The sequence below is a fragment of the Oenanthe melanoleuca genome, chromosome 1 (assembly GCF_029582105.1).
Source record: "Oenanthe melanoleuca isolate GR-GAL-2019-014 chromosome 1, OMel1.0, whole genome shotgun sequence".
Taxonomy (NCBI): Eukaryota; Metazoa; Chordata; class Aves; order Passeriformes; family Muscicapidae; genus Oenanthe; species Oenanthe melanoleuca.
Window position 1 is genome coordinate 63,095,821 of NC_079333.1, and position 19,871 is coordinate 63,115,691.

A 19,871-nucleotide genomic window follows, 5' to 3' on the forward strand; every position below is an offset into this window, starting at 1 on the left:
GAAGAACATATATGACTCTATGCTACCTTTAAATTCCCAAAACAATTGTATGTTTCTTCATGCCTTCAGAATTCAGTTCTAGAGCAGCTAGATACAACACATATATTTTTGTTCTCCAGCAAAAATTCAAACTAGAAACAACTACTTTAGAGAAATAGAATCATGTTTGATCAACCTCATGGTGCTATGGGACATGTCCTCCCATAGTGGGATGTCATAACTTCTTTAATTTCATGCCCTGCAAGATATTTTTCCTAGAAGTAAATACTATGAAAACTGATGAATTGAAAACTGCAATGTGGCTGCATGATTAAAAAGGTTCTTTCTAACATCTTATCAATAGCCATTACATCGTTCATTTAAGAATTCATTTAAAACCTCAAAATATGCATACAGATAATTTTAAAGGGTTTTACAGCTCCTCTCCACTGTATAAACAAAGACCATAAAAAAACTATGAAGGCCATTCTAAGGTCTACTGCAGGAAGGACACACAATGACCATTGAAAAGAAAGTTGGAGGGTGGGGGAAGAAACAAAAGATTAAAGCACCTTTCAGAACTGTTTGGGGCACAAGGCATATAAGAATTTTACATGCAGAGCTGTTTCAATAGATTGAAAATACATCAGGTTTTGTGCACATGTAACATATATGAGCCTATTCAGAAAATTAGATATGTACAAGATTCATGAGAGTCACTTTGAGTATACACTAGGCAGTTTGCATATGTGGAATTGGGCTGCATTGAGCCTAGTTAGCTGGGAATGTTTCAGGAGCAACGTGCACATATCCATCGAGTGAAAACTTCATTGTAAATCTCTCATGAAATGTGCAAAAAGTACTACTACCCTAGGAGAATAAGGGCCCCTAGTAGCAAACGAGTCTGCAGAGGTAAGTCATTGGAGGAAGACTTGATGAGGGTCTATAGCAATAGTTTTATCCAATTATTTGCACTGAAAAAAAAGCTTTCAGAAGTTTGTATTATCTTTGCACTCTTTCCTGCCTACACATACTATTCATATTCTGTTCAATAATATGATAGGTTTCTATGTTTTCTATGCTACAAAAATAGATGTTTTCCAGATACTTAGCAAAAAACAATCCATTAAGAAAAAACTACCAATTTTTCACCTTTATAGTCCATTAACTGTAATAGCTTTTAATCTACTTTTAAAATTCCTGAGCCTCTCAGGCTGAGTGAAAAGACACACCAACAACAAAAGTGTAGAAAGGTTATCTTGGTGATACTGGATTTATCAAACCCTTAATTTAGCTGATCCTTACTACATTATGTGCCATAGGTTAAAAATTTGACTATTATCTTTTAAGGGTTTGAGAAGTCCTAGGTGATGTAGAAAGCGTGAACTCAGTATCTTAAGGATTTAAAAACTAACCTATTAAGATTTAATAAGATAAGATTTAAGATGTGAATTGAGAATTTAGACTTAAAATCTGTTAACTGTAAATGTATTGGCATGTATAAACCCATCAAAATACAATAATATTCTTGTTACATTAAAATGCAATATTCAGACAAATAAATATATTGTATAAGTATCCCCCTTTGTGTATGTATCCATACAAAAATGAACCGATAAAATATATTTACACAAGCAGCTGGGCAGCAGAACTGACAATGAAAATTACTCTGTACATCAACTGCTAAGTACTCTCCTTAAAAATGTGCTTTCTCTGAAAACTAACTAAAATTGTAGTTAGACCAGAAACAGAATTTAAGCGACGTTCTGGATCACTTGCTTGCTGACTTTGCTAGGGAACAGCTTGGGCTGAAGAGGATTTTGTTGATACTAAGACTTCCTTTGATTCTTTCATAATTATAGAAACATATATGTGTTTCTATATTTGTTAAGGTGAATAACCATGTTTTATTTACATTGTGCATACCCTTTAAGAGGATTTACTGCTAATAATGCAGGATGACTATAACTATATAGCATGACATACTTACCATTAGTTCCCTTTTTGATGCATGAATGCGAACAGGAAAATCCAATTCTGACTTCAGAATAATTAGATTATTTTCCATTTTTTACTGAGGACACTTTGAAATTTTATGATTCTCTTTTATAAAATATTAGCCAAAGGTCTAAGACTGATCTCGTCTCTACAGGGGTAAAGAAAGACAAAACCTGGGACTTTTTAATACACAGATTTGATAAAGTTATACCTTAATTGCTGCTGTCAAGAAGCAGCTATTGTTGATTACCTGAAAATTACTTGTGGAATTTCCATTAATATCATAGTTTGAAGCTCCTCTGAAAGAAATACTTTAACTCGTTTTGTGAACATGGTGAATATTTTATATTTTGCCAAGAAAACAACATGCATATTTTCAGCAAGAGAGTGTCCTTCCCACAACACCTCAAATAGCATATTCGATTGAAAATGTAAGCATGACATTCAGGCTTCATTTGCTGTTGGTGTCTATCTAAAAAAAAATAAATTGATGGAGACAGAAAATTCTAATCTGATGCCCTCAGGCCACATCCAATAAAACACTTAAGCATCTAAATTTGGTGTTAAAGCAGACAACTTTTCAGTGGTTGTCCCCCAGAAAGAAACCTTGGGCTGAAGTGAGCTGGGTCTTATATTACTTTATAGAGTACAGCATAGGTATTGCTAGGCAGGTACCACTTAGGGGATGATACAAGCAGCCACTGCCTACAAAATCACCCCAAAAAACTTGTGTGCAGCTACCTGGAGCTAGCAAGCAGACAACCACTGTCAGTAGGACTGAGCTATAAATGACAGCTAGCAGACCCAATACAACCTGAATCCAGGTCGAAAGGGTAAAGGGATGATGCTAAAATATAGTTCCCTCTTTCACAAAAAGCACAGTGATCAAGGATACTGCTCAGGAAATGTGACCCATCTCCAAGTAGGGTGTGTTTGACTTTTAAGCCATTGGCTATTTTGAGCTCTCTTTTTTTTTTTTTTTTTTTTTTTTAAACACTTCAGATCAATGAGCAAAAAGTGGATGAGGATTCAGCAGTCTAGTCTTTATGGTCTCCACTAGTTCCTCTTTCCTATGCTATACCTCTGCTCAACAGAAACATTACTGAAGAGCTGAATGTGTATTCAGCTCCATAAAAAACACCAAAAATCTGCTTCTCACAGCTTCAGACTGGGAGGTCTGCAGGATGACATATGTAAGCTGTGCAGGATAAGTGATGAAATATACCTCACCAAAACTGAGGGACTATCTACTGCAAACTCTTTGTGTCACAGAGACTTGAAAAGACTTAAAGTCTTCTCTTAACATAGAAAATTGAATGGATCTTTTCTAATATGAATCCCATACTTCACATGAGCCCTTCTTGTTAAATCTGATGTAATAAAACCAAATGTGCATCATCAAATAGTCCATAATTACAAATTATAAAATTAGATGCTTGGTTTTGGCTGTCAAGCACTTGAACTAACATTGTGTACTTGAACACACCTTATTCTTCCCGAGGCCATTTCCAGTTCTACAGCCTTCTTTCAGCGAAATGGAAATGCTGCTGTCTTCTAATAAGCAAAAAACCTTTGGAAATCTAGGGTAATTGACCTCTTGTGATACAGATGATGATATCTTGAGTTATGTATGAACTGTGGGGCAGAAGTGCTCTGCAGTATCTCCTGCTGTCCTCCCTACACTATACTAGGAATCTGGCTGGACCACAACAAAACTTAGCCAAACTAAGTTTCCTTCTTGTAGAGCTCAGGGAATAAGTGGAACTTCAGATGTGTACACTGGATCTTGACCCAGCATGAAGTTAGGATGCAGCCAAGGTGCACTCATGGATTAAGCAGGTGGAAAATGTCCCCACCACCCATGTCTTACATATGGTCATTGACAACAGAAATTCTTCCAGTTTTCCTGCAACAAATAATGAGCCAGAGCCAGATGTGACCTTTCTAGTTTTAACAGACAGACCCACAGAACCTCATTTGATTGTTGTTGTCATAATAGTAACCTGACTCAATGGAAGGTAAGGTCACTCAGAACTCCACACACCAGGATCTGAAAACAGATTTTGAAGACAGTCTAAAGGTAAATAATAATAAAAAAACCAACCAACCAACCAAAAATCCTCAAAACAACAACAAAAAAGAACCAACCAAACAAACAAAAAAACCACAAAAAAACCCCAAAAAAACAAAAAACCAGCAACAACAACAACAACAAAAAACCACCTACACAAAACTGCACAAGAGCTTTACTGGTAGCTTAAACTGCTTCAATAAAATACACTAATTTTTTTCATTAATATTCTTGCTGGATTTTGAATAGAAATACATATGATCTTTGAAAGATTTTATTCAGTTTCCCATGCCAATGAACTGTTTTGTCATCTCTCCTGTATCCAGCTCATAGATCAGGTCAAAAAATTATTCACCCCTCTGACATTCAAAATTTGGTATGTTGATCAGTTGCCTCTGTTACTACTTTGTTCCCCCTTTAAATTATCTGTTGACTGTAACTACATTCTAGCTGATCTCAGATAACTTCAGAGATTTTTCATATTTTCATTCTTTATGGAAGAGGAGACAATGAGAGAAAAGACAGAGACTTCTTTACTAGTCAGGATTTCCTAGGTTCTCCCAGGTTCAATGAAAAGACATTTTAGTTGCAGCTATATTTCTGCCAACAAAAAGCTTAGAAGAAAGCACATTAATTTTCAAATGCTTCATGACATGCTTATTTAGAACTTGTTTTTTCTTTTTCTCTCTTTCTTCCTCTCTCTCTTTTTCTCTCTTTCTTCCTCTTTCTCTTTCTTTCTTTCTTTCTTTCTTTCTTTCTTTCTTTCTTTCTTTCTTTCTTTCTTTCTTTCTTTCTTTCTTTCTTTCTTTCTTTCTCTCTTTCTCTCTTTCTCTCTTTCTCTCTTTCTTTCTCTCTCTCTCTGTCTCTCTCTCTGTCTTTCTCAGCTGATGAAGGTGATGGTGTTTCAACAATAACAGTGCCACCACCTGCACATGTATTTGCATTTTTAAATATGGTCGCAGTCTGACTGATTTGCAGGGGTAAAACAGTTTCAAAATCTGATTGCAAGCTCACAGTGACAAAAGTAGATAATTACTATCTCCACAAATATCTGTAAGTCAAATCACTTGTTTTAATACAGATTAGATTAGTACTAAAGTTACAAGATTGATATGAGAGACATGATAAATGTAGTCATGACAGAAAACAATTTTTAATTTAGTAACCCCTATCAATCTAGATAGCCCATGAATATTTACCATTAATTCAGTAGGGTGGAACAGAGCAGGGGAAAAAGAACAAAAAAACCAAAAAACAAAAAACAATAAAAAAGGAGATTTGACCTAAACAAGGACTGAGGAAAAAAGAGAATTCTCAGCAGTTTTACTGAGAACAGATCTTGCAAAAACTGTCAAAATACATTTGGGAATATTGTAATAAAAAAAAAATTTAAAAATCCTTTAAAAAAACTGAATGACATGTAAGAGTAGTTGCCATTCTTAATATGTACTTCTCTTTGCAGAACTTACCAGTGGATTACAGTTAAATAAGTAACTTCAAAGGCTGAAATAAAATCATTTATGGAAATTCAAAACATTTGATCACATCATACTTCACAGCAGGGATACAATTTGCAGAGGCTGAGTGAGGGCATAGTGTAAGCAAAAACAGGTTGTGTGTGCAATGAACCAAACTAAATGGTTTATATAAAAGAAATGTTGTTTCCATTAATTTTTCTGGTAATCTTATTAAAAACACCACCTGTCCAGAACAGAATTGTCCAGGTTTTAATTTTTTCCTATCTCAGTGTTCAAACACAAGACAGAAGAGGAATCATCTTATAGCTATTACAATATGTCAAAAAATGTCTTATTCTGAAATCTTCATAGCTACAGCAGTTTCTCCAGCTCTGTTTCAATGTCTGGTTATTATACCTTTTACTTTTTCTCAAAGATTTTTCTGATAAGTTTACTTAAAGAAATTTTTTTCAAAGTATGCATTGTGCTTTAAGTGTCTCTCTTAAAAAAAAAAAAAAGTTTCTAGTCAGTAAGACTTAAAATTCATTTCTATTAAGCAAATAAAACATAAAATCCACTGTTCAAAATTCCACCACCACCCCACCAAAATCCCTTGTACGAGCCCTGAACAGGAACTTGATTTTGAATACCAGCAGAGATGAAATGGTGTCATATCAGCATAAGTGCATGTGGACTATTCACCTAGATCAAACACTTTGGTCATATACTCAATTAAATTTAAATCCCATTATATAATGTATACCAGCCTCATTTTATGCAATTCCCTAATTTAATGGTTTGGTATTAGCCTCCTTCATTTTTGCACACATGGACTAATTTTCACGGTGCTCAGTCCCTCTGGGAAGTAGGTCATTAAAGTCAACTGGACGGAGACAGAAACTTAATACCTAAACAGTGCTGCAGAAGGGTCAGAGTCACAATAATAATGTAAAACTGTGCTTCACTCGTCCTACTTTGCAATATTTATGAAATTTTTCCCTCATACATATATGTTCATTAATCTTGTAGATGATAAAATAGAACAATAATGAAAGTAATCATCCTGTTACAATTTGATATGTGAAACTGAAAAAAAAAAGAATCAACAAAACAAAAATCCCAATTAAAAAAAAAAAAAAAATCACAACTGTAGCAATATTTAGCTACCAAGACACCATTTTTTTTACACTGCAGCAGTAGAATTATAATATTCACTTTACCTTTCTCAATGTGCATTCTTTTTGTCTCATGTCCCACATCATGACCAGCCAGATCACCCTCCTTAGGTCCAGGCAGGACATTAGGTGACAAACCCATCAGCATTTGGTTCATAGATAACCCGTTCTGATGGACAGCTGCCAAACACAAGCACAGGCAGAAAGAAATCAGCCATATTAATAATACTCTTTTTTACTTATTTTACATAGTCTTCCTCTTAATTGTTACAAGAATTCTAACAATCACAAAGTTATTTAATTAGTGCCATCAGGATCCACATAGAGGAAAAGTTTCTTCCTGTTACTTCTAGTATAAAACAATCATTTTTAAAGAGAAAGTTCAGTAACTTGGATAAAGTTCAAGATTTGTTCTTGCTTATTTAACAAGAATTGTTAAATTTTTAGTTCATTGTACAAAAACCTTTGAGTACCAACATTCCCAATATACAGTCCTGAATAACTTCCTAAAATGAAGCACTGTGGTCTTTCAGCTGATAAACACTGTTTTTCATATATTCTGTGCAACAGTAGAATTGCTTATTTGCTCATCAGACAGGTGGAAAAGCTCTTTCCAACAGTTCCCAGAGACCTTCATGAGTCTCAAACACACCTCAGAAACTCAGAGTAGGTAGTTTATATTTCTGTTTTTATCCGGAAAAAAACTGTATTTTCAAGAGATTGAAAATGCCATTTTTACTAATTTTTTTTTAATACGGAACCCATACTCCTGTAGTAGTCATCTTATTCTGGCTGGCACCACAAAAGATGTACTTAAGAATCAGGTGTGATGTTAACAAATCAGATAATACAGAAAAGAATTCTCTTATAAATAAATAAGTTACTGAAGTGATCCACTACTTAAGGAACTCTGTTATGTTCACATGGAAAAAAAAATGTGCAAAGGTTCCACTCCTCTCTGTAAATTATAGAGTAAGCTGAACAGTACAATTTCCTTTTTTGTAACAAAAAAGAGTTATTCCTCAGCAAAAATAATAAATAGCTCTCAATTTAGATTTTTGGGGTTTGTGTTGTTTTAGGGTTTTTTAAGAGAAGAATGAAAAAGGTCTTTATTAGCTGCATAATATACTATTTAATCAATTAAGAAAAAAATTTAAATCCACATTTCTGAGGGATTTTTTCAGAACTTCACTTATGAAGTCTGCAGTGGGTTGATCTTGGCTGGCACCATATGCCCACCAAAGCCACTCCATCACTCCCCCTCCTCAACTGGACAATGGAAAGAAAATATAATGAAAGGCATGTGGGTCAAGCCTGGGGAAATAGATAGGTCACAGTATGGGATGCCAATTTAATCTGCTCTCTGAATTGTCCAAGTGATAAGAAAACAGAATTTTCAGCTTGTCATAGTCAGGCCTCATTTCTTTTCTTTGGTAAGTCATTTTTCATCACACACTAATGAAAGATCTCTCATCTGAAGGTCAATGAAGAGTCAGCTTCCTGAGTCTACAGAGAGCCTGAAAAGAAGCAGCCTAAAGGACATGTGTTGCATCTAATCAATATGGCCACCTATTTCATACAGCTATTTCATGCTCCTCTGTGTGTGTGCCAAACCCTCCAGTTTCACCTACTGACAAATTCCACTGTGCAGACGATTTAAATGCACCAAAACCTGCAACAGAGCAGTCTTAAAGAGAATAGACAAGTGTAATATAAATTTAAGTACATATCCATAAAACAGTATGCATTTAAAACCTTAATTTCCATTGCTGCACTGGAATATCACAGAATTCAGAGTCTTTGCCATGCAATTTACATCCTGTATATGGTACCTTGATAAAAATGGCATCACTATGGGACACTATGGTTTAATTTCACTCTGTCCCCTATGAGTTATGAGGTGATAATACTCTTCCTATCTTATTTCTCACCATTAAAAAATTTTGTATTTTAAAAATTTATAAAGTATGCATATTTTTAATTTATTTAACCCAATTCTTCTCTTTACCAAGCAATTCCACCACGTAAAATATTGCTTATGAAGTCAGATTCAATTTAGAAATCAAAACAGAGTAACCAGATTAAATAAAATTCAATTTCTTTTGAAAATGTTTACACTATATGTTCAGTTCTAAAACTAATCCAGCAAATTGCTTCCCACCTGCAATTCTGTATTTCATTGCTCATATCTTTATGTTTAATATGACATGATGGCAGTTTATATCAGTACCTGTTAATGTAGCATCAGATATTATGATACTGTAAACTGGGGAACATAATGCTGGGAGATAGTTATTGCAGCTGAACTTCAGAACATGATACATATGAGATCTATTTAGGGCAAGAGCTTTTTGATTAGAACAACAAGCTGCACCTAATTAAGTTTAAAGTGGTGAGAAGGAGAAGAATGGGACCTACGGATTCTGTCTGAAGAGCTCTCGGTCCGTGCAGGAGAGCTGGACACGCTGCTGCTTCGATGGGAGGATGGATGGCTGCCAGGTCTTCGGCCCTCTTCAAGAGAAGGAGCAGGAGAAGGGCTGTCTGGAACACGTTCCTAGACCACACAAAAAGTCATAATGAAAAAATGGCACTGTTAAACCAGGCCTCTGTTTCCAAACATCACTTCCCTAAACCGAATCTCCCTCCTAAATTACAACATATCCATTCCCCTGTTGAGGTTTCCAGGATTTGCAGAGCATTCTCAAAGGAAACCTGGCAACTTTAGGACACCAGACCTAACATTTCAGCATGCAATGTGAGCACTGCTCATCCTATTAGGCTTTTAATTGCCTTCTGGACTACTTAAAAAATGTTTGTTCTGCTTTTGGATTTGTTTTGGTTTGGTTTTTGGTTTGTTTTTTTGGTTTCTTTTTTTTGGTTGTTGTTCTTTTAGTTTGTTTTTTCTAGGGATTTTTGCTGTTTTTGTTTTGGGTTTTTGTTTGTTTGGGGTTTTTTATTTTCTGTTTTTTTTTCTCATATCATCATGCAGTTGAATTAGAAGTACTCATTTTGGCTTACAGCCTTATGGGATGAGGAATTATGTGTTTCTGCAAATAAACACAGAATAGGTACTGTTATTATATGTTGATTTTTACTCCACATTTTAATTTCCATGAGGCTTCTTAAGCAATGAGATCTTATGGAAGCGTTACAGATCAGAAAGACACCTCCTTGCAGTACCTATACAAGTAACACGACTGATGGAAGTCCAAATGTCTATTTTTACCATGAAATACAAACTTGGAATGAATCACACTTTTTGGATGAAAGTTGTCGTATCACTTCGAAATGGGGAAAACCACCAAAGTGGGGAAAATCACCATTCGTGTTTTTCTATCCAGGGAAAAGCCTGGCAAGGTAGCCAAGAGGAGCTATGATGCACTTCAAGATGTTCCTTAGTTTTGAAAATCAGAATGTAAGGTCTGTGATGGTTTGAATTGCACATCTGCTATGTGAGAATTGTTAGCAGATAGATATAGCTGATATTTGCCCAGAAGTTCAACAGAAACTATAATAAAGGGAGATGAGTGAAGAAAGCCAATTCCTTTTTACTGTTAAAAGTTCTCAAGGCTCATTGCTAAAATATGTAAGAGTGAGGCTGTTTTTGACAAATAGTGATAAAAATAAATAAATCCTATATAGGAAATCTATTGGAAGGATTGAAGACTTTAACATTTTTTTGCTTGTTTTTCTCCTTTTGATAACTGAAAACTTGACTTACAATGAAAAAAACAATGAGCCCAAACCACCAATCAACAAACAACTGCACACATTCAACTCACTAAAAACTTTTGGTAATGAAATAATACAATTAGTATGTGTTTAATAACACAAAAGAAACTTTCTGTTGCAAATGCATTTTCTTGAAAAAAGCAGTACATTCCTCACACAGCAAAGTTCTTTTGGAGCAGTCATTACTTTATTATGCACAGTCACCAGATAAGTATTTCTCTGAATGCATTCTTAAGAAATTTTGCAACTATCGTTGCAATCCTCAGCTATAGTAATCAATAGATTTGTTCTGGGTAAGTTTAATTAAAAAAAATTTGCTGAACTAGATATTCTGATTGCAAAGGGATTCAATGGGCATATTGATAGAGTGGGAGGATATTTTTTAGAGCAATGTTTCAAGACATTTAAGTGGATTCTACTTTAATAGTCTTAGGTTTTTAAGTCAAAAACATTGATGAGGATAGCTTAACTGCATCATAGCTCTAGGCTTATTATGACTTTGATTGTGTTTATATGCCCATGAACTGGGTATTCAAGAGGAGGATTATAATGCAGATGTTTTCAGAATGTAGAAGATTTATTTCTTTAGATTTAGGAGGATTTAAGCATGCACAGTGTACAGATTTGAAATAAATTAGAACACGGTATATTTAATCATTCATTTAAAATATAATTTCACTATTTGGCATACAATGTATTGTTCTTAGAAGGGTTTCATTAAAACGAAATCCAGTGAGCACATAAGATTTGAATACAGAGCTGCAGAGTAAATTAATTTATTTAAACAGCTTAATTTGTTTATCCTATTTATTTATGTGTGCTTTTACAGCACGTATTATGAGATGGAGCGAGCAAAAGGAATGCACAGGACAACGAAATATAATTACTGTACAAACAAAACAGATAATGAGTTTTATTCTCATATAATGTGACATAGACAAATCCATGAGAAAACTACATATCTTTGCTTTATCAATTCATTTGTAAAATACTATTTAATTCCAATAAAACATTGGATTGAACTATACAGAAAGGCAAAATAAACCAATTTATACCTCAACTATTTTTTATATCCTTGCTTCATTATTCCACAATCAGCAATCTAGTCTATAGCAATTTTTTGTGTTTAAAAAATTCACTGCAATAATAAATGGCAATGCTACTACTAAAAAATTGAAATACTCTGTAGCTCTAAAAAATCATAGTAATAAACTAATGGTGCTGGAATATCAATATGTCTTGCTTAACAGAGATTTTGTGTAGAAAAGATTAATTTGGTTTGTGGCAAAATATGAACTTAACTTTAGACTCCATTTAATTTTTTTCAAAAAAGGAAATATTAAAAATTGTGTTAATTAAACAAGGCAGATCAGAGCTATTTTGTCACTTTTACAGCATGCCATTTTCATACAAGTTACTCTCCATAAAAAATAAATAAATAGAAGTTATGGACTTATAATCCTGGCAAAAGAAATCACAAAGGATCCTGTCTGCTGCCCAAAAATTTTCCTAAAATTTGCCTATTCCCAGAGGCAGATATTTCTGGAGAATCTGGTGTATAACCCTCTCTTGCTATTTTTCCCTCCATTTTTTGCTTCCCTATTTCTTTCTACAGATACAGGTAAAAAGTAGTATGAACAATTTAGGTAATATGCAGCAATTTAAAAATGACCAACATTTCAGAATTGTTAAGACTCTCAGTTAGGTATCAGAACAGGGGCTTTACTAACCAGTGGGTAATAAACTCTTAGGGGCCAAATTTGAAGCATTCCTTTTCTTGGTGCTCTTTACAATTTGATCCAAATTGTGAATCCTGGCATTTACCTCCTCCAAAAATATTCCTACCAAAGAAATTTTCACTCTAGGGAACTCTAATGCCTTTTCTTATACTCCTACTCCACTGATAAATTACACACCCTCAATATTGAGTCTATCTCATAAATAGCAGACTTGTTCCTGTGACACTGGGTATTTTATTTTATGCTGTAAAAAACAAGCAAAAGATTTCAATATCAAAGATTTTAACACATGAGATTGAGGTTTTCTCTAGAATTGAAATCACTCCTGTTTTGTTCCAGAATACTACACATCATTCACAAAATCACACTGTCTTGGTCTCTTCAAGTAAAACAGGAGAGTCTTTTTGCATTTATCAACTTTTTTCTATATTTCACAAATAGGCAAATACTGTAAAATCTTATTCTGAACATTACTTTTATGTTACTTTTTTTTTCTAAAGAATTATCTTAATACATCAGGAATGGTAAACAGAAGACCAGAAATACTTTCTTCCCTACATCATATGTCTTTGTCCTCTTACCAGGTCACAAAGTTAGTTATACAATATTAAGTTCTTTATTTGCCTATTTCATTTCTGCTTCAGCAGCATGTTTTCACTGTTTGAAAACTGCTTCATTACTAAAAGCCTTTCTCAAAATATATCAAAACACAAAGCTGATAAAGTTCATCTGTTGCATCACTATTGAAGACATTTCCGGTAATATATGTAGGAATAATTCTTCTGCTCCTAAGAGGACAAAAAAGTGGCATCTTCTAGGTTATCACACCTCAGAATATTTCCCACAAATATTCTTTGCCATTCTTTTTCCTTAGTAACAAAATTCTTGACCATTTCAGACAAAGTTTGAATACATGTTCTTCCAATAACCAAACCAGATTTGCAAGCACAGGCTTCACCTCCTGCCTATTTCTCTCCTAGATGTATTTAGTCTCAGCTTTTTACTATGTTCTAGTTTATTTTGCCAAAAGACTCATCTCTTGGGTTTAGTCATCCTTTAATTTTAGTCATGGAATGAGTTCTAGACATGCAATTAAGTCTTGCTCTAGAGGTATATAATTTTTAAACTATTCAGGTGTCTTCATCCTCTCCAGTATTGAACAAACTCCTTCTAGAATATCTGTGCTTTAAGTCATTGAAGTGCAGAGGATAAAGTAATTTATCTTCAAGGTCATACTTTTCATAGTTTAGGTAACTTATGGGATTGTTTAAATTGGAAGAGATGTTTAAAGGCCACCTAGTTTCAACCCACCTGCCACAGGCAGGGTCACTGTCCACTAGAGCAGGTTGCTCAGAGCCCCATTCAGCCTGGCCTTGAACACTGCCAGGTATGGGGCATCCCGTGTCCCTGGACAGCCTAACTTCATGCTAGGAAAAGTATAAATAACACAACTGTTTTATACAGTTGTGAAAATTATTATCATCATCATCATCATCATCATGAGCATCAGCATGAGCATCAGCATCAGCATCATCTTTTAATCAGGAGTGTGAGAGACTGGACTGGTTAATGACTTAAACAATGGCCCACTCGACCAGCCAGGTGGAGATGGCACACACTCACCACAAGGCTAAAGCTGGGTGTGGAAAAAGATAAGGAAGGAGGCCAAAAAGATGCAAATCCTGCCAATTTGCAGGTGGGCTAGTGCTTTTTATCACATCTATGCCCTTTTCATAATGGCTCAGGCATGAAAATTCCCCTCTTTAATGTATTGGGACATTTACACAGCCTGAAGGTATTCTCCCCTTCTTGATTCAACTGTGCTGCCAGGAGAGGCAGCTGTGGCATCTTGGAAGGTGGCATGGATCATGAAAGACTCCTGAAGTGTCCTGTGGTCCACAGCCTTATACCATTCAGTGTGAGACTCTCCTCCTCAGGAGAGGAACCTGGGCATTCCCACCTGAACCTGAGCATATACAGCTGTGGAACTGTGGTGTTTTGTGGGCTTTTCCTGTACTTGACAGATCAAGACAGCCACAATCGTTTCAGCCAAGAGATATTAAAATTGCAACAATCAAGTCTTGTTGTGAGGTCCACGGGTGGTGATATCTTTCTATTCCTTTCCATCTTTTTTTTAAGTGCTATTTTTATGCTTTTATATTGCTATGTTGCTACAGATAATAACCAAAATGGCTACATATATGCTCCCTATTGCAACCAAATTGTTCTAAAATAAACCCTACAAATATATATTTACTAACACCAATCATTCAGTGTCATTTCATTCTAATCTGCCCAAAGGAATGCATTAACAAGAACCTGCATTACTCTCACCTTTTGGAGTGGGTTGTAACAAGGAGTAGTTTATATTATTTCCAATCTTTGTGGGAAGACACCTGTCTTCGAAGCCTTTTTGGATGTAGAATTATAAAAATCGCTTTTAAAAGTGATCAAAACACATTTCTTTCTTCAGTTCCTTACTGACTTATTTTGAACTTGTGTGAGATGTATTCCAGGAATAACTTTCTTGTAAAATGTCACATTTAATTTGACATTGCTGTAGCTGAATAAGTGTAAGAAATTAGTTACTTGAGTATCTTTTGTAATTTCTGCAAACAGAATATTTTATTTTTACAGTTTACTTTTTCATTCCGCTTTAGTCAAAGACATTCTAAATGAACATTTAGACTCAAGGAATAGCAAAATTAACTGGACTAATAGTTATTTCCTAACTTCCTCAGTCACTTCTATATGTGTGTTACCAAACTAACCGAATGCTATAAAATTTTATTTCTACTTCCTTATCTGCATACTATCACTGGCTAGTGCCCACTGTTAGCACACTACACCCTCATGCACATGACATCTTTCTCACCTTGTTCTTACAAATCCACTTCTAATCCCAATCACAATTCAGGAGTTTGAATGTTTTGCACTGTCATTAATTGCACTATTATTTTAAATGTCAGACATCTTCCTTATGAAGAAAAGAATCCATGATATTTACATAAGATGATGTCTCTCTCTGTGAATACCTAGAACTTATTTATCTGTTGGATCAATTGAAATTAATTTGATTTCCATTATACTTTTTACTTCTGCAATTTTTCATTGTACCTACTTTGCTGTTCCCATCGCAAGAATACTGACAACTAAAAGCATAAAATGAAGAAATAGATCAATTGACAATAAGACTGAATTTGCTTGATTTTCAGTGTCCTGTTTTCTACATGTATTTGGAGTCAACTTACAGGAAGCCAAACAGGAGACTTCCAAGTAATCCTTTAATAGTATTTCCACCACAAGAGATCTGATCCTTTGAAATCATGAGCAGTACATAAAGTACAGTGACCTAGTCAGGAAGTGGGTGTCAATGGATTGGGTGATTACAGAGATTAAAAACAAGTAAACAAACAAACAAAGTCGATCCTTATCAATAGAAGAATGAGCTTGGTTTTACCTTCACAATGAATGTTTGTTCTAACAAACAAAGTATCCTTCTAAGGTATTCAAAAAACCCCACGCAAGATGCAAATATACAGACATGCAAGAAACCCAGTTCAAATCAAATTAGTAACTCCTTATTGGTAAACTGGAGACACTTTCTGATTTTTTTGAGTTTTTTTTCTCCTCTTCTGAAAATCTAGCCATACTTGAAAAGTAAGCTTAAGAAGCATCACTAGGAATTTACCCCTCGAAGTAAATCCAAACCACACATGCAGCTAAACACTGAGAATTCATCTGACTAGAAGTCATTGTCTATATTATAAATGCCTGCATCACATCTAGTCACCCTAGGCTTATTTGTCACCCATACATTGATATTTCCAAGGTACACCTCACCTCACTCTAAAGTAACTATCTCAAATAGATCCAAAGAACAATGCCCTAGAAGTCAGCAAAACGAATCTCATCCCTTGTATGGCCCCATGGACATTTTACATCAAGTTAATCTCACACTACATACACAGTTCCCTGTTACACGTGAGAACGTGCGAATTTCCAAACATAAAGCTTGTACTACCTTCTCTGTATCATGTGTAGATATCTATTTTACATGCCACAAGTTAATTCATATGAGCATATGGCTCAAACTGCACCTCAGAAATATGCATGATAAAAAATAGGATCCCATGTTATTAAAAAAAAAAAGACATGATTCCAAGTTACAGCCTACCATATTTAGTTAGCATCATCTAAGGTCATTATATGAAAACTATATTAAAAGCTAAAACAAATAATATTCATAAACAAATCATATAGATAGAACTAATTAATGAGGTGGAACAGCACAGTGTCCTCTAATATAAAGATGGTTATGTCATAATAAAGAAGGTCAACTATACTTTGACCTAAGATCTACCCATTCTAAACGAAAAACAAAAAAAACAAAACAAAACAAACAAAACAAAAAAAAAGTGTGTATATATACAGGTTATTCTAACATGGAGATTTTCTCTGCTATGTTCAAGTTCCTACAAATTAGATAGCATATTCTCTGTAGCCATGAAAAATTAAGTGTTATTTGATTTATATTATACTTAAAAATTTGTAAGTATATTCCAATTTTCATGTTTGGTTTCTTAACATGTAAAAGCAGTTGTTTTAGAAGTTGATAGTCCTATTTTTATCCTAAAATATTTACTGTAGACCAATTACATATTATTTGCTCCAAATCAAATTACTCCTTACATAAAGAAGAAAACTTGATCATACTTCATGTATCAGATAAAGAGGACATTAAAGTAGCTTCCGTCTTCTTGCACTTTAACACATTCAAGAAGAGCACTTTAAAGTAATGTTAAAATTTCTATTTTGAATGCACAATGCACTAATGTCTCTAAAAATAGTAGATTATCTGAAAAGTCAGGTATTTTTCTAGATGGGCATACAAAAAGGGTATTTCTGCCAATTTGGAATACAATCATTTTTGGTTTTCATTCCCTGTCTGTAAAATGCATATAGCTTATCCAGCTTCACAGGAAAACTGTCACTGTCTGCATAATGCTTTCCCTGTAAGGCACAGAAGTGTGCATAGAAAACTTTTGCCTTCAACACAGGATTCAAGATGCAGATCAGTGAAGTGAGCTTGCTCTTTCTTTTCCCTCTTAGAGTCTGTTTCCTTTCAGGTGTGTTCTCTGGACTTGCTCACCATCAGTCTGACATGAGACGCTAAAATATACTTTGTTCAGCCATTTCTGTATGGCTGTGATGCATTTCTTTCCTTTAGCTATTATTTGGACTTTTTGGGAAACAACCACAGAAACACACGAGTCTGAGTTGTAAGGGACCCAGAAGGACCATCAAGTCCAGGTCTTGAGTGAATGGCCCATTTGGGTATTGAACCCATGACCTGGGTGTTACTAGCACAGGCTCTGACCAACTGAGCTAATCTATTATAGGTAAAAAAAAAAAAAAAAAAAAAAAGAAACATTTAATTATATCAACAGGAGCACACTTATTGTCAATGAAAAATGAAATAGTGAATAAATGCTAAAATAAAATTAAATGTCAAAATGGTCCTACAAACAAGAGTTATTCTATAAAATAAAATCTGTCAGCAGCTACCTTTGTTATATAAGTTAACAGTAAATTTCTGCTATTGGATCACAGGAATATATCTATCTATAAATAGAAAGATTTTAAAAAGTTAGAAAATAGTGTAACACAACCAGTGCTGTGATACATGTGAAGGAATTAGGAAAGTTTAGTCTGATATATTCATTATGCAGTGGAAAACTACTGTGCCACTGCTGTCTTGACTTTTACAGCTGGAGGTGCTCATTTCTTCTGTTTTATTCTTAATTCTTTCTGTAAGTATTAGTTACATATGGATAAATTGCAGTTTTTGATTCTGGCACGCTGCTGCTCTGTTCTAACTTTTACAAGGTAATTTCAAGTTGCTATTAATATAAGGTATATCCTTTATATTTTCATATATCTTTCTGCTGAGTGAAAAAAAATTGATGTAGTGAAACTGCTAACAAGCTGAGCCTTTGAAACCATGGGCAGGTGATGAAAGCCACTTCATGTCTAAAGCATCCCCAGGTCACAGCTGTCACACTCACTGCAATTCATTGTTGTCACAATCTGCTGTCCCTGCTTGTTGTTGCTCTCCTCTTATTCATCCAACTCATATATCTAAACATTCCATTACAAAAAGACATCTAATGTTCGTCTCATGTTCGAAAGGGCACAACACTCTTCTGAAATATAATTCTGAAGATTTTAGGGCTCAGAGTTCACTGCCAAATCTAAGGTGCTGCTTTGTAAGGCTTCCCTTGTAATTTTGTCTTTGTCTCATCTCCTGAATACAACAGGATAAAATGTTTAGTTAGTACATGATCTCAGCTTTATTCCAACATCTTATCATGAAGAAATGAAATATTGCCCAGTAATAGAAAGGCATTTGAAGCTTTGTGAGTTTAAAGATAACAGCACTAGCTGTGAAGTCAGTGAATTGGAAGGAAAGGTCAGCAAGTCATCTACTGTGGCACTGTTCACAAAGGCAATTCTTCTATCCAATGAACCAGGTTGTTCATAATCTGAAGACTCTGATTTTCTAAGACTTAATTTTGTTCTTTGTTACTTAATTAGATATGGTTACTATTGATTTATTTCTCAGAGTTGAAATTTCTCACAGGCCTGCTAAGTTTCAAGCACAGTTTACACTGGCAAACATGCTGTACTCTAATTTCAAATCTATGCTGTCATTACAGGTTACAACTACAAACTCTGAGATGAGTGATTAAAAAACTTTTTAATTTGTGGAAACATTGATACTAAGAAGAAAATACTTCAGTAAAATAAGGGTTAAAAAAATTAGTCAAAACATAATGAAAACAAAACCAAATGTCTGAAAAGAATAGCTGTAAAAAACTGGAAGCTATAATTCTAATAACAAACAGTTTCATGAAAGAGAGCAACTGCACTATTTATCCATTCCTGTAAAAATAAAGAAAAAGGAGGTTTGACCTTCTCACTTACATTTATTCTTGAAGATATTTATTTTGGTTGTAGTATAAGTTATTATTCATAAACATTACAATGCCAGCACAAGGTTCAAGAAGTATGCTGATCATAGTTCCCTGCTCAATTACTCAGTGCATATAATTCAATGGACATTAAAATCACAGCCTCTGACTATGCCTAGAGAGGAACAGGTAAATTGCTAGTGACATTATGTCCATCCTCATGGGAAGAAAATACTCTAATAATGACCTCATGCTTTTAAGTTTCTGGGGTTTATGTTTCAATCCTGTTCAGTATTAAAAAATAGGAACATAATTACTTGGCTGTTCTACCTCTATCCACATGACTATATCCATCTGCAATAGATAATAACAGAGGACATAAATCTAGACATATGTTGTACCACAATGGGGCTGAAGGAATGAGTAGGAGACAGTAAATTCCTTAGCCCTTACAGTACTGTTGAAATAACTATGTGCAGCAAGGTCTTACACTTAGAGGTTAGTTTTGAGTGACAGATTAAAACTCGTGTTTATGGACTCACCTGTAGTAGAAATGAATTGTGAGCAATATGTCACATGCCTTGACTGAGGAAGTCAAGGAAGCACTTGGGTAATGTCATGTTCTACATCAAGTACCCAAAATCCTTAACTTATTAATGCAAACTTCAAAAGAAATGTGCATTTCATCCTAGTATGTGCACACTTTTCTAAAGAGAACTTAAGTTAATTTGGTAATTTAAAAACAT

General features: G+C 34.5%; 1 protein-coding gene across 4 annotated transcripts in view; it reads right to left on the reverse strand.

The window, feature by feature from the left end:
- DACH1 (dachshund family transcription factor 1) overlaps positions 1–19,871 on the reverse strand; it is a 349,840-nt gene that overhangs the window by 93,733 nt on the left and 236,236 nt on the right. For all 4 annotated transcript variants that reach the window (XM_056489604.1, XM_056489586.1, XM_056489614.1 and 1 more), the window contains 2 exons: positions 9,099–9,234; positions 6,726–6,860 (listed from right to left, as the gene is read on the reverse strand). In XM_056489604.1, the coding sequence (XP_056345579.1) occupies positions 6,726–6,860; positions 9,099–9,234 (271 nt within the window). The remainder of the gene's footprint in view (positions 1–6,725; positions 6,861–9,098; positions 9,235–19,871) is intronic.